Genomic DNA, 16,223 nt, shown 5'->3' on the forward strand with positions numbered 1-16,223 from the left:
AAGTACATGCTGAGTTCCACTCACTGAAAATTTTGCTTACCGTTCCCAAAGCTTCTTATTCCTGGCTGTAGAGAGTAGCAGTGTAGCAGGAGTTGAACTCTTGGAGTGTCTGCCTATTCCAGAAAAGAGTAACTCACTTGTTTACACCTAAGATTTTGGTTTAGTGCAAAGTAATTTTTCTCTTTCTGAACTGGATGTTAATAAAGCTGTAAACTCCATAACCAGCAATGTTCGAGCATACTCTTACAATTCACCTACAGCTCCTAGAAGGCTTTATATTGTAAGTAGTGATGACCCCTTCCATTTCCATCTCTATTCCAAATGCGATTTCTTGTTTATTTTACAGGTTTATGATGGAACTTACATCTTTGCCTAAATTCCTTTGGACAAGTGACAACAAACTGCTGCATCACCATTTTCCGGACATATTGGCTACTGTTCATACCACACAAGACATTCCTGAAGAAGTTGTTTTTGGACCGTGCATGCTCCAGAACACCCTGCTGGACACTGTAGCTTTTATTGCTCTCAAGTGTTCTGACAGACGGAACATCCATTATGTATTTAAGGTAGGAGAAATCAGCATTTAATGTTAGTCATATCAAAAAGTGTGACACTATCCCTGAGAAGGTAACTTTGCCAAGGGGTAGATTTTTGTTTTGTTCAGCACAACTAACAGCTCCTTCAAAGGGGAGAAGTAGCCAGTGCATTTCTGATTTATGAGCTGTAGACTGGAGGGACCTCGGTGAAAACTGTTTCCTTTGCAGGAAGAATACAAAGTCCCACTTCTGTGCCGACAACTGATGACCTTCTTCAGCACTGACCGGGAATAGGAGGAAAGAGGGACGAATAGTTTAGAAATTTCATGCTCAGGTTTCGTCCTTACAAAGGACAACAGAGGCTTATCAGGAGGTGTGACAGCCGTGTGAGAGCAGAGAGGGAAGACTGTGGCATTGCACTGATTCATGCAGGTGGTATATTTGCAGCATTTATTGATGGATCCGAGCAAGCATTAACCCAGTTTGCTCAGTTATCCATACAGTAAAATCACAGTGGCAGTGATCTCAGCACAGGCTGTATGAACTGTGGAAGACATCAGTCAGACAACTAGTCCACACAATCTTCAGGCAGCCACAACTTATTGCTGTTAGTACATGGACCTCCTGAAGTTACCTTAGATATGTCTGTCTGTGTTACAGATGCACCTTTCAATCACTGTAGAGAAGCCACAGAGACACGTCTGTGAAACAAAAGGAATTGTCATCCCAGGACTGTGACGGAGTATTAACTCTCCAGCTCTAGTTCCCAAATTTTTTTGTTCCCTAGCCACTGTTTATCATAACATTTTCATTTGAACAATGCATATTTCTCACACTGGCCTCTTAGTTTGGCTTTCTGGGTCTTGGAGTGCATTTCAGTCACCATTGGTCTAGATGAAGACAGGGAGGTAGTGTTTTACAATGTGAGGCAAGCAAATTTCCCACATGCTATGGCATGGATGGATCTGGGAGAGATCCAGTTTCTCCTAAGATTTCTGTGCTCTGGAGGAGAGAAACCACAGGGAGTATGTGTAATATGGAAGATGCAACTGTTGGGAGATACCTGTTCCACACTTTTGCTTTAAACAAATTAAGAAAGAGAAGAAGAGGCTTCAGGGTTTTTCTGACTATTTGTTTGAGTCTCTGGCACAAGTTTGCATGCTTGGACAGTGTTATCAGTACTCCAGGAGAACTGTAAGCTCTCTGGAGAAAGATCTCTCCTGAAACAAGGGTTTATTTATGGAATATTTCTGTATTTCTCCTGGGAGTTTTGGAATGACTGGAGACTCAAGAAAGAGCCTCAAAGAGTTTCTACATTGGAAGAGCCCTCCAGAGGGATGGCTTTAGTGTTCTGCTACATTTGAGCTAAGTAACTGTTATGCAGCCATGAAGTTGGACGCCTGAGTTGGCTCAGATCTCTGTCTTTTGGCATCAAATTCTGCGCAAGTAGCTGTTTCAGATGCAATCGGTGGTCCCATATCCTGTTAGCTACTCATAATTAAAAGTAAACCAGAAATCAGGAACTATTGTTAAGCTCCTAACTCTGTGTGTAGACAATTAATTAACAATTCAATTATGATACTATGTTGTTATCATGGCACTGAGGTGCAAAACAAGAAATGGGTTCTGATATGCTGGCTGGGACAAACAGAATACACACAGGAATGATTTGGCAAGGTGGATTCTTCACAGCTGAGGTTCATGTTCATCACAGTTCGGCAGCACTCCTCCAAGACTTTGAGGAATATTATTTCTAACAAGGGTTTCCTCATCTTGGGCTTTTATGTTTAGTCCAAAAGGGAGCTCTGTGTTTTTTCTCTCATCCTCTTGGAGACCCTAATTTGAGCTCTTTGGGCCAATGTGTATGCTTGGGCAAAGAGAATGCCTTGGCAACCACTGACACAGGTGGTTCTTTCCAGCCAATCATTTACCCCAGCAAAGAAAACCGTCCCCTTACAAAGCTGTCCCACTGAGTTCCTCTGCCCATTACAGCTTCTTGTGGGTTCCAAGGAAGAGTCTTACTCCCTCCCTTTTCCTCCAGCCTCCATCAAGGAAGCCACATTGTCTCCATAGCCCAACTGTGATTGAGCCTGTTGGGCTGTGAAGCCTTTACCTCATATATGGGTGCAAAGAATTCATCTGAGGGATTGCCATCTCCAGAAGGGGGGGACTTGCAGGGTTTGTAGTGTCTCTAAACACATGGAAAAACTAAAGCTGGTGCATGCTTCTAGTTGGCAGCACCCAGATCTTATGTTCTGCCCTTCACTCCTCCCCACCTTCTTTAAGCTCTCTCAGCTTTTTCCCTGGAGGCCCGGTTCCTGGAGGAGCTGTGCTCCCTTTGACTTTGCTTAGAGCGCCGGGTGGATGCTCGGTATTTCTGAAACACAGAAACTAATAAATGACAGCCTCTGTCATAGCTATTAGTTACAACCACTGTGTGTGGGTGGGTGTGCTTGTGTCGCTGTCAGACTTTTGTATTTCTCAATCATTGTTAATTCCTATGGCATTTAGAGAGAACCAGTTACAGGGCATGCTAATTTATTTTCTCTCTTATACTAATTAACTCTTATCCTAATGGTCCCTTAATGTTTCATTCTTGTATTCAAGCTACTAATGCCGTCATACTTTTCATCCTAGGTAGTAGTCAGAGAGAGTTAAAAACAGAGAAAGAAATAGCCAAAATTATGTTTCTGATACCAAACACCAATGAATAGCTGCCCTGCAATTAGTGGAAAACAAAGAGCTATACATTGCTTGGGGTGAAATTTAGATCATACTTGTCATTAGACATTTTTCATTTCCAAACTTCTTCCTTTCTAAACAATGACTTAGTGCTTCAAAAATTAGTTGAGGTTTTTTATGCGTGTAAATGTTGCCCTTGATCGCCCTGTGTTTCAGCCTCCAAGCTATGAAAATCTTCCCCATCTTTCAAATACTGCAGAGGACATAGATCTGCTGTGGTAAACACCAAGGAAAAAACCTATAAATAAATAAATCATTCCCTATTCAGAGCAAATGCAATAAAGTAACTAAGATGGGAGCCACACACTGAATGAGGAAGACAAAGCCAAATGTTTTATAGTTATATTCTTCCCAGAGCATGGTCAACCTGTGACTAAATGACTCAGGAGTCCTGTGGAGAAAAGAGTATACGTGACTGAGGACTTTGCTGTAGTATACACACAGAAGGGAAATTTAATTTGAGCAGTAGACTTAATATTATTTTTTTAACTTCTGAGTGCCTGACCTTGCAACCTAAGCAACATTTTTTAACTTAATCTGTTTGGTATTTCTGAATGCACACATACTAAAAGTAAATCAACCCCTCGCAACTCTCAGAAATAATTTAATGAAAAATATTCATCTGATGAGTTTTTATCTGTGTAGATACCTTGAAATGAATTTAATCGATTTATCAAAGGCAGGAATAGGAATATATCATTTTATTTCTGAAAAAGAAAAGAGATCATATAAGTGCTTCTTAGTTGTATTTATTAAAATCTAATTTTTGTGTAGTCTAGCCAAAGAGTTATATATGCAGATGTTTTCTCCTTGGGGCGTTGAATCGAAAACCCGAGATTATTCTTACACCTCCTGACCCGTATCCTCTTATGTCAGTGAAAAACTCCACATGCAACTGCCCAGAGTGTGTGTTCATTTCGGGCTCACTGCACCGATCCGGGGGTCTGCACATCTCACACCCCCAGGCCACAGCACTCGCGCCTCTCCTGACTCATATCACATTTTCCCATGGGATTGAGACCCCTACTTACAGAGGAGCACACCTGCTGTACCTCTGTGATCCGCACCTGACACAGTCCCATGGGACAACCTGCATCAGGCAGAGGACATTGTCCTTGCCATGAGTGGGCTAGAGATTGACCAACGTACCAGCCCTGGCATTGCCACGAGAGGTTACATGTGAACATCGGTGTCTCCTTCTCCCTCCCATGCAGCTGTAGTCCCAGAGCTCTCAGCACTCGCACCGGGGAAGCCTTCTCCCTATGATGACTTTGGATTTGGTGGCACTGGCATATGAATTGAGCTCACAGCTTGGCATACTGGCTCTGTGTGAGGCAGAAGACAGGCTTTGTTCTTGAATTTGATGGAAATCTATTTTGGGTCCCAAGACCTGAAACTTCCCTTTTTTGTGTCCTGTCTCACAGGTAGATGTTACGTCTGTGCACAGTCCCACAGGACTGCCTTGGATGAGACTTGTACAAGCAGCTGCCAATAGCAAGGAGCAGAACTTGGAAGCTTACTTAGAAAACAGTCAGTTATATTATCGCTCTACCAGGAAAATCAACAAAAATGAGGAGCTGCTTGTCTGGTATGATGAGGAGCTTTCCAGCCTCTTGGGTTTCAATGAGATAAAAGCTCAGAGTCCCCAGAATGGTAAGTACTGAGTCGTTGACTGCAGGGGTCATTGAGGACTAAAGTGAGTCTGCCACTTCTTTAATATGTGGTGATCTTATAATACATGAGATAAAACCTGTCTAAATCCTTAGCTGGTCAGCTAAAAGAAAAGACCTGCTTTGGGTATTGTGCTGGAGGCGTGCAGCAAGAACAAATTTACAGTTCCTAATGCCATTTTCATTGCTACTTTCCAGCAGAGAATGGTGCACTAGGGATTAATGCTGAAATTTTTGAGCTGTGTAATGGGTGTCTATGCACCTGACTACCTTGGAATCCTAAAACCCTAAAATATCAATTGGAAATACGCCTTTTTTAGCTCATTGAGGAATCAGGTATAGGCAAGTGTTCAGCTTTAATCTTGTAAATGAGCAGGGCTATAAAAAATATGTAACAACCCAAACAGTACTGCATACAGCATAGTCTGCCTATTTAGCTTGGGACACAGTGGGAGCAAAGAAAAGGGCATGATTTTCATTTGGAGATATTGCTAGGAACTTATTGCTCTAAAAGAAATTGAGTTGGCAGTTGTTGAAAAAAATAAAAATCTAGATTATGGAGAGACTGAGCAAATCACTGTCAGGTCCATGCCAAGGTTGACTCCAGCTGTCATTTGCTCCAAACTTTGATCTAGTTAGACTGGAACAAAACCCTTTCTACGTTCCCGTTGGTTGATTTAAACACAGCTGATATAGCTTGGTTAGTAAAGGTGTAGGTTGGTAAAGGTATGAGTTGGTAAATTTATATGATAATGTACTTGCCTGTAAATTAATATTAAATTAATGTAGACACAATCATAGCAGGAACCCATTAAATTGTTTTAACTGATTTCAGCATATTCTGTTAGCTTCTGTGTAGACACACTGTCAGTCCTATGAACTTACCAGGCCAAAGTGTTATCTACACAAGAAACACTATATCTAGACTCAAGACTTTAAACTACCAGGAAGAATGTTCCACCCAAATCAGCGGCCTTATTTTCTTCTAAAAAGTTCAGTTTCTGTAGTTTGGGAACCGATCTAAGCTGTAACAAGCCTACAAATTAGGGATTTGTAGTTCCACCCAACCAATGTATGATCTTCCCTACGTATCCCAGGCCTCAGGTGCTGTCTGGCATAATTTGCATTTAAAAACTGCTGTGTGTTGTGAAATAATGTAGCATGGATACTGTTTATAAAGGTTAAGATGTGCCATACGTGTCTTGGTCACTGAATTATGTACCGTCTGTTCATGGGCAATCCCAATGAACCAGAGATGCAGTACATCTGAAGGCCAGAAGGAAACAGCGTCATGCCAATGCATGTTCCCCATTCCTCCTGCTCATCACTGGCATTGTTTCGCTTCAAACGTTATTTTCAGTGCCACAGGCATTTGTGCCTTGACTTTGCCAAATGAGCATGAGTAAAGGCTTCAGGCATTATCATCAGATGATTTGTGAAAAGTATTAAACTTCCAGAGTATCCTATGCAGAAAATAGAGGCTCCTGCCAAAATCTTTGAGTCCAGGTCTAAAATACATTATTACTTGGGTATATAGAATTTACCATTCAGCCTGCATTAAAGCCAGTGACTTAGGAAATGTAGACCCAAATCTGGGTTCAGACTTCAAATTGTCACGAAGTCCATATGGTGTTATCTAGACCATGTGTACTGGCCATTTTACGTAACACAGACTTGGCTTGAGAGTCTAAATGAAAGCACTTTTGCAAGTAGCACGCTCCGTAGCAGCAAGGGGCCTGATTCTGCACTGGCATTAGCTTTACCATGTGTAATCTTGTATGATACAATAAATGTTTCTGGATTTTTTGTTTGTGTCAATGGCAGAATCAGGATCTGCCCGTCATTCTAACTTTGCAAAACTCATCATCTGTTGTCTGTTTCTGCAGAGTTGAGATGCCAAGAATGTGACCGAGTCTTTAAATGCGAGCATTCCTATCTCTCCCATGTCCGCTTCCTATGTGTCCCAGAGAAGAGTGCCCTGCTATGGAGAAACTTCCAGAACCCTAAGACTGAAAAGAGCAACTTAGCTGAGCAGACCACCAATTTCCACAGCCTGGCAAGGGATCTAGAGGTCAAAATGGCAGCTTGTAAAGATGACGCCCATGGTCTCACAGGAGAAAAGAGAGCAAAATCTGAAGAGGCTGAGAACAACAGGAGCAGGAAAACAGTGTTGTTGGAGAAAACCAATAATCTGAGTGAGGAACATAACTGTGGGGGCAAGGAAGAGATTGGGGGAGAGCATGCATTGGCTGGTTCTTTCTGGAAGCTTGGTTCAGGGAGGCAGTCAGCTAGGAAGGATGCTTTAGAGCAGAAGCAGAGCGCTTTCACTGAGGTCAGGAGGATGAAGGAGAAGCTGAGGAATGAGAGACCGAAGGAGTCAGAACAGGAGGATGGCACGGTCCCACTTGGTAAAGAGCAGGTATCAAAGGAAGTGTTGCTGAACTCCTCTGGTAGTGCGTTCTCCTTTGTGTGGCCCACCGGAGCCCGAGGAGAACAGAAGAGTGCTTTCAGCAAACCCAGTAAATGTCTAACAGAAAGAGCTGCAATAAATTCTTCTCATCCCATGAGTGAGTCACCAAAGAGCCTGGGGGAGCTGTCTGGCTTCATTGCCACCACAGACATCATGTGCTGCAGCACTCTTCTCAATTCCAAGTTCTTTGTCAGTGATTTGTGTAATGCTCAGATGCTGCAGACAAGCATCACTCGGAGCAATGTTTTCCCATATACCTCAGAACCGTGGCCCAAACAAGCAGGAGGACAGCTACAAAACACAACCACCACTTCTTCTTCCTCCTCCTCTTCCTCTTCCTTGACTCTTCTTCCTCCCACCTTCACGTCCTTTGGAGTGGCTGCCCAGAACTGGTGTGCCAAATGCAACCTGTCTTTTCGCATGACATCCGATTTAGTCTTCCACATGCGGTCTCATCACAAAAAAGAATACTCCTCAACTGAATCTCAGTGCAAGAGGAGACGAGAGGAGAAGCTAACATGTCCCATTTGTCATGAGTACTTCCGAGAACGCCACCACTTATCCCGGCACATGACTTCTCATAATTAGAGCTGTGTAGACAGATCTCACCAAGGGACTGGGCAGGTTGGGTAAAGAAGGGGAACATAGTTCACTTGTATCCATTTCTTTTTGAGTTTACATTAATTTCTTACAGGAAATCACTGTTTACAATAATTTATAATAGATATTTTGCAAAAAAATATAAAATGTTTACAAGAGTCTGAGTGGTTTGTAAGTTTTGAAAACTCAAGCTAGCCCTTGTCAACCTATTTTTGAGGAAATAAAATAGTGAAATGAATGCACATGCAGTATTAATTTGCAAACAGTTGGGAACAAAATTATTGTTTTGCAAACAGAGTTTTCTTTGCTTGTATTTGATTTGCTGGTGTCTGTGCAGTACAAGGTAAATACAGAAGTTACAACCACCTCATTGAATGAGGAATCTTTAAGCACTAAAAAAATCAGAGCTTATATGCTAAAAGAAAAGAAGTTACTGTTTCTAGCAGCTTTGGTGGACTCTTACTCCTTTATGTCAGCTGAATCAGCTCTTTTATCAGATTTGTCAGTTTGAGTAAAAAACTTCTATCTTGCTGTCTCCTTGGCTTTGAAAGGGACTTGAAGTTAAGACTGTCTGAAATTTGTGGTCGTCAGCAACTGACCAACAGACTGCCAAAGAGGATGTGACTTGTAAATCCATATATCTGAGTTGTGTTCTAGGCTCTGCCACTTTTGAAATATCTTTTACAAAGTCAAATCAACCTGGATCTGTATCAAAATGTGACCTGTTGTCAATGTTACTGTGTAGACAGGGAGCACAAATTCTGCCCTGATGTGTGCTTGCAAGATCTGTGTGACTTCAGTAGGTGTACAGATCTGATGGGGGTAGAGTTTGGCCTGCAGTTTTCAGGTTTTGGATATACTAAAGGAAGCAACTAGGGTATTTGAGTTACTATTAGCTACTGATAGAATCTGCACACTTTAATTGTGGATGATAGGCTCTGTTCTGCTGACAGCTAGAAGAGGAATGTCCTTCACAAAATGACACAGGCATACATGAATTGCATTGCATTAGACCAGCTTGTCTGTCCTCTGGTTTCTACATGGGCCAATTCCAGCTTTTTTTTTAAAGAAAGTGCCGAATTCTCTCTATAGCTTGTCCATATGAGACATTTTCCTCTTGCCTACTTTGGTTTGAGCTCTGCTTAGTCTCAGAAGCAGATGAGTTTATACTGCTCTGGGTGGGGGGCGGGGGGGAAGCAACAATCCTGTCTGTTGTTACCGCAGCTCATCTAATTAACCTTTCATTACTTTTTAAATCCATTTAGGGGCTTGCTTTTGATAGCTTATGACAACATGTTCTTTAAGCGAGCATTTATCTTTCTCTTGTGCAGTATTTTTTCAGCTTGTCTGACGTTTTTGTGGCCTGTCTCTGAGCCTCATCTGCTATTATTCCCTTTCAGATAGAGAATGATCAGAAACCACTCGTTTCCCAGCTGAGAGTAAAGGACATTGCAATATGCTCCTTATTATTTTCCACCATACTGATGATATAGTCCAGTGTTTGCCTGCTGCACACTGGACAGAAGTTTTCTTTGAGTTCCTGTGATGATGCCTAGGCTGAAAATGCAAGTATCAGCAAGTAAACACATCTGAGTGATAAAAGAGAGCCTGAGAGTCTTAGGCTGTCAGTTGGGATCAACATATTACACTCATTGTCATCTCGTGGGAGATTTCTATAAGTCAGGAGGCTGTATTCTTCCCAATATATTGCTGTTGAATATTAATACATGGCTGTTTCCGATTAATATAAACATTTGACTTATTGCACGCCAACCACTGGCTGTGCACCCCAGCTTTATTTTCCCAACATAAAGTGATTAAACTGTTACATTATGCCTTTGAGTTCAGAAGACAGAAGACATAAATTGAGACTGGAGGTCTGGTTGGATTGTAACACAGCTTTCCAAGGTCAGTGGTGGAAGCTCTTTCACTGGAGTCATTAAAAACCAAAATGAACAAAAGCTTTGAAACACGGAGCACAGGGAACAACCTTGCATTGAGTAGGGGATGATGTGGTTTCCTTCTAATCTTTCCATCTCTATTTTGTGTCCAATAACATTTACTGTGTAAGGAATATATTTATGGCAAGGTTTAATGGGCCAAATTTCACTCCATCTGGTTTTATCTGGGTGCCAGCCAGTTTACTGTGAAGTCAGTGTCCATAAAGTGTAATGAAGGACTCCATGGTGTAACTGCATTCATATGTGGTTAGGGTTATAGTTCCCATTAGTAGTTTAGGCCAGATTGTGATCTCATTTATTCCAGTGCAAATCCAGAATAATTCCATGTTGCTACTCCTGATTTACATCAATTACTTTAAGATCAGCCTGGCCCAGTATAAATAAGACTAAAGATTTTTTGGTACCATTGCTGCAAAATGTTCTCTTACTGGAAGATGCCATGTTTTCTTAACAGTTTTGCGGTTAGAAACCTCGCTTCAGGTTTCTTCCAGAAAAAGACAAGACCAGCTGTGTAATGCTCCCCAGTATTATGTTGGCGCATCGCTTCGACATTACCCTACTCCAAGGGCTTGTTTTTCCAGTGCGCTACACCTGGCGTATCATTTGGATCAGAATGAAGCAGTACCAAATCTAACCGGTTACATGTTTTCACTGATTTTGTGTTGGTGTAAGCGATCTCGAGAAAGTGTGGAAAATCAGCCACTGATAAACAGCTGCTGAATCTCAAAACCTCTTCCAGTGGTGTGTTAGATCTACATCCTTAGAGGTCTCACTAGTAAACAAACTTCTTCACTCTGCTTATGGTATGAGGCTTAAGCAAGCAGCAAGGCTACAGGGAGAGATAGCTTTCCTTTATGTCATGAAGTTGTTTTTTTGGGGAGGAAAAAAAAGGTAAGAACTCTTACCCGGTTTCTTGGTGGGCATATCTCAGCCACAGCAATTTACATACTGTGATGACAAGCAGTGTATAAATGCCTTCTGTGCACAGAAAGGCAAGAGGACCAGCAATGAAAAGTGGCAGAGCTGATTCAAAATGCAAAAATGCAGAGGAGAGGTTTTTATTCAGCTTTATTTCTGGTACTCTCCTCACCTCCTCCAGCTGCAGGGGCAGCACAGTTCGGTCCTAGCATGTAAAGATTGGGGATTTTCCTCTTGCAACATGGAAATCACACTGCAGGCAAATGTGTACAACACTGCCCTTGCTCCTTTGTAGGTGGCCACTGGCATAAAAATTGAGTGAACAAATTGCTTGTTATACTCGACTAAAGTGTTTTGTGAACTAAGACTTGTTTACACACACAACTGACCAATATGACATCTTGGTGCCTGCTACACCTGTGCTGACATCAGAGCGAAACAGCATAGATGTCAACAGAACCAGGACTTGATTCCCTGTGCGTAAAACGAGCTCTTGTGTAAAGCCCCTTCTGCAGGCAGAGGGAATGTCTTTTATGTGTCTCAAGTTTAACTGAGCGTCTCATCTAAGATGGGTTACATAAACCAGTGGGCTTATCCAAAATTTTTGCAGATTTTATTTCTTTAAATGAAAATATTCATATTAAAGCTGAGTGAACCAAATATTGCACAGGCAGAAGGAAGCCTAACGAGACAAAGAAAAACAAACTTCCTATAATTGAGTCATGCTGGAAGCTTTTTTTCCCTTATGTCTAGAAGTCTGAACATTTAAATCGGTGCAGATGAAAGGAAATCCTGCTGGAGGAAAGGCACTCCACTAGAGCAGGGGGTTTGTGAAGAAATGAAGGACTGCATTCTGTCCCAGTGCAATACTGTGATTTTACAGCAGGGATCTGTGTCTTTTCTACAAGTAGAAATGCTTGGAAGAAAAAAAAAAAAAGGATCTTAAAATGTTTTAAAACACGAGGAGACAATTTGAAGTCAGCTGATTGGTTCTTTTCTTGTCTTTGCTAGCAACTGCCTGTGTCATTTTGATCAAACCACCGCTTGGACTAGATGACCTTTAAAGGTCCCTTGCAACCCAAACTATTCTATGATTCTATGGTTCTCACGACGTCTGTTTCTGGATCAGTGAAAAGGGACATAACACAATGCTGTCAAGCTTAGCTGTTCAGGCTGTGTTTCTGCAGTGGGTTGTGAGTTTACTGATAGGGAGTGCCAGATTAGGATATTTGTTCACTTATTGATCCCTGAACTTTTTCCAGTGAAGATGTGTTTCTCCATCAAAATGGCACTCAGATACACTTTTGAAGAATATATATTCACCTGCTTTTTGGGGGATAATTTTTCACTAATCGATGCAGTCTGTGGGCTCCCATTAGTCTACAGAGCACAGTTTGAAAATCACTGGACTAAGGCAGCTTTTGTGGTATGATCAGGGAAGACTACATTAGAAGCACTCTCCAGGGAGTGAGAATGCATCATTTTGTAGCAAAAAAATGAATAAGCTGGCTGCCATTTCTTGGTCCGAGTTCTCTGAATGCTAAAAGGAGAAAGATCATACTGCTAGGAGGCCTGATACACCAACTCCTTTCTTCCTGCCTTTAAAAGGAACATGATTAGGATTAAACTTTAGGAAGTTATTCTAGGTGGGATGGTAAGGAAATGGTGCTATAAACTGTTGAATGTCCCTGTCAGCTCTGGAACCAGAAGAGAGAAGGGTGGCAGTTTCAGCATGTTTCCTGTTGTGTTGTGGAAGGTCACTTCCAAAATTGCTTGTCCCTCCCTAAGAAAACTTCTAACTTTCTCATTTAAACCACAAACCATGGATTATCCATAACTAATTTTCAGTCATAGTTTTGTGATGTTCAAACCTTTCAATGCAGTGTAATTTTCTATACAATTACTGTCTGTGGTTTTGTGAGGTCTGTTGATCACACTGTGCTGTGGTCATGATTTGGTTTGAGCTCCCAGTTTTAGTGGTCACTAGAAACATCAAAAATGCCAGGTAGACCCAAACCTGGGGGACATACATACAAAGTGGGACATACAGCTCCAGATCTATGTCTTCCCTGACACTGCAGAAGAAGATGAAAGATCCATGCAGAAAGCAGCTGTGGGAAAACAAGAAAGTTCTTGACTGCATAGATGATAGAGATCTGCTTTAGTTCTGAAAGTGCAGGTTTAGGTTTCAGGGAAAGTTCTGTTACCTATCATAATTCCAGATGTTCTAGAAATGTTTGTTACCTCTAAACAGTACAATTTCAGTAGGTTCAGTGCCACTTGCCTCAGTGAGTCCTGCAGGCTCTGCCTTTACATGTATTTCCTTTTTGTCACTTCCGAATTTACCTCCTTTCAACTAATCATAGAATCATAGAATATTTTGGGTTGGAAGGGACCTTTAAAGGTCATCTAGTCCAACCCCTCTGCTGTGGGCAGAGACATCAACTTGATCAGGTTGCACAGAGCCCTGTCTAACCTGACCTTGAATGTTTCCAGGGATGGGGCATCTACCACCTCTCTGGGCAACCTGTTCCAGTGTTTCACCACCCTCATTGTAAAAAATTTCTTCCTTATATCTAGGCTAAATCTACCCCCTGTTAGTTTAAAACCATTCCCCCTTGTCCTGTCGCAACAGGCCCTGCTAAAAAGTCTGTCCCCATCTTTCTTATAGTATTGACAAGCTGCAATAAGGTCTCCCCGGAGCCTTCTCTTCTCCAGGCTGAACAACCCCAACTCTCTCAGCCTTTCTTCATAGGAGAGGCGTTCCATCCCCCTGATCATTTTTGTGGCCCTCCTCTGGACCTGCTCCAACAGGTCCATGTCTTTACTGTACTGAGGACTCCAGAGCTGGACGCAGCACTCCAGGTGGGGTCTCACCAGAGCGGAGTAGAGGGGCGGAATCACTTCCCTCGACCTGCTGGCCACACTTCTTGTGATGCAGCCCAGGATACGGTTGGCCTTCTGGGCTGCGAGCGCACATTGCCAGCTCATGTCCAGCTTTTCATCTGCCAGTACCCCCAAGTCCTTCTCGGCAGGGGTGCTCTCAATCCCTTCGGGCTGCTCTCAATCCCTTCGTGCCCCAGCCTGTATTGATATCGGGGATTGCCCCGACCCAGGTGCAGGACCCTGCACTTGGCCTTGTGGAACCTCATGAGGTTCACAGGGGCCCACTTCTCAAGCCTGTCCTGGTCTCTCTGGATGGCATCCCGTCCTGTCCCCCCGACAACACCACTCACTTCACTGTACTAAAGTGAGATAAGATAGGCTATAGTTCTTCTATCCTGCTTGTTATTTCTCCACTCTGAGATAAGAAAGCTGGTCTTTTCAGTGTCTTCAAACAAGATGTTTCCTGTGATCCTACCTTAAGCAAAAAGTACAATCTAACACAATTTACACTACACCATGTCCAGGTTCTAAGCTCATTGAGATGGGAATAAATATGACATAGCAGTTTGTAAAGACAGGAAAAAATTGTTTTTTAATACACTGGCCTTTGTTAAGCCTGATAGTTTTAATGCCAATTAGCCAGCAGATGACCTATGAAATAGTAAATAATATTTTGTCAATTAATAAAATTTGTCAAGGTTGCACATTAATTTTCCAGTGAAATTGATCACTTCAGTGACCTAACAGGACTACTGATTTCAAAGGGACTCACCAGTAACTCATTCTTTGTTTTCCCAACTGGATTCCAATTTCTAGACATATTTATTATTCATAAGTACTTACCATATTACTATGGGAAGAAATTATTTGCTATTTATGCCCACATGGTATAGCTTTTGGTCCTTGAATGGATGGCTAAAGTTTTAAATGTTGGGTTTAACAGCTACTATTGTTTGTACATGACAGCACAACTGATTGTGTTCAGGAAAACAAAACAGTATATCTGAATCACTTAGATATTAAAGAGGCTTTAAAGACATTAGAAGAAATACATTAGTGTTGTTTACTCATTCATTGACTACTCCAGCCTTTTCCATATTAAGAATCTTTAATATTTTTCATACATATATCACTTTACGCAAAATTCTGCATGAGTTTTAATTCATTTAAATATTTTCCACAACACTGAGAAGTTCAACAACCAGCTAGTGCATAAAAATCAGAACACGAAAAAGACTCAAAAGAGTCCAGGTTAGCAATCGCTCTGAGTATAGTTGGTAAGACAAACAAGTAGTAAAAAAGATGGAAAGTCTATTTGGTTGTTAAAATTATTTTCCTGTAAATATTGAAAGAGATTCTCTGCAGTCAGATGTTTAAACACAATTTATAAAAAAAACAGCAGTAACATACAAATGAGCAGTGAACAGCAATGTGTAACTACTACAGACTCTAACTGACTAAATTTCGGGGGACCATTTTCCTAACTTAATTACCTTACAGATGGCATTTTGTAGAGATGAGAAATTTTGAGGTCTAGATTAGAGTTACGTGTATTTCTAAATAATTACAAAGACAGATGGTTAGATAACAATTGTAAGAAAGACAAAGAATGTTGTGCATTGATTAAGCTCATGTCAATAACCCTGTTAGTTGCCCTGGAACACACCATTATTTAATAAGTAGCTTGTTAGCAGAGTGTAAAGGATATTTCTCTGCTTTCTTCTTGCCTTTGGGGCAAATCTGTTTTTAGCCTCAAGTAAAAATATATGATTCTTTTCCCCGAGTCTGTTGATCTGAGCACTGGGTGAAAGAGTCAATGTACTGCCTTTCTCCTGCACATTCCCCATCCCTCTGCCAGATACTAGGGGAGAAGCAGGCATGTACCTACGAAATACCAGGAGTATGGGCAACCCTGACAGACTGGGAATGGTTATTTTTGGTACATCTAAATGATGAAATGGAGAAGAGATTTAATTTAGCTCTTGCAGTTCGGAAAACAGACTCTCCCAACTGCTGTTAATTCTTCTTTAAGATCTATAAATAGGAATGTACACAATTTCCGAAGGTGCAGAGGTGCCTCTTCTATCTTTGCATAAATGCTTTGAGGTGGTTCACATGCCCTCAATACTGACAGCTGGAATTTTCTAAGGGACCAAAGGAAATCTGTGATTTGGAGCTAAATCTTAAAAAACAGATACTGCAACAACTAACATTTACATTTGACCACAGGAGAGGCATCCAGAAGCCTCAGTGAATGGGGTTTCCTGGTCTCAACCATGCCGAGGAAGGGTTAGGTTCCACAGAACAGGGTAAAAAAGTCAGCATGTTGAAAGGGAGTCACTTTGAGCTATGTACAGCGAACCAATCACTGAGCATAGAGATTGAAATGAAGCTCCCACTCCTTTCTAGGGTTTACATTTGGGGAGGTAGCTTTCTT

The 16,223-nt window shown here is 41.7% G+C and overlaps 1 protein-coding gene across 1 annotated transcript; it reads left to right on the forward strand.

The window, feature by feature from the left end:
• Positions 1 to 349: 349 nt before the first annotated feature.
• ZNF488 (zinc finger protein 488) lies at positions 350 to 8,253 on the forward strand. The gene is made up of 3 exons (XM_009573405.1): positions 350 to 569; positions 4,706 to 4,934; positions 6,838 to 8,253. Exons 1-3 carry the CDS (start codon positions 351 to 353, stop codon positions 8,007 to 8,009), a joined length of 1,620 nt encoding a protein of 539 aa, XP_009571700.1. The 5' UTR covers position 350; the 3' UTR covers positions 8,010 to 8,253.
• The last annotated feature ends 7,970 nt before the right edge of the window (positions 8,254 to 16,223 follow it).

The sequence above is a fragment of the Fulmarus glacialis genome, unplaced genomic scaffold (assembly GCF_000690835.1).
Source record: "Fulmarus glacialis isolate BGI_N327 unplaced genomic scaffold, ASM69083v1 scaffold9932, whole genome shotgun sequence".
Taxonomy (NCBI): domain Eukaryota; kingdom Metazoa; phylum Chordata; class Aves; order Procellariiformes; family Procellariidae; genus Fulmarus; species Fulmarus glacialis.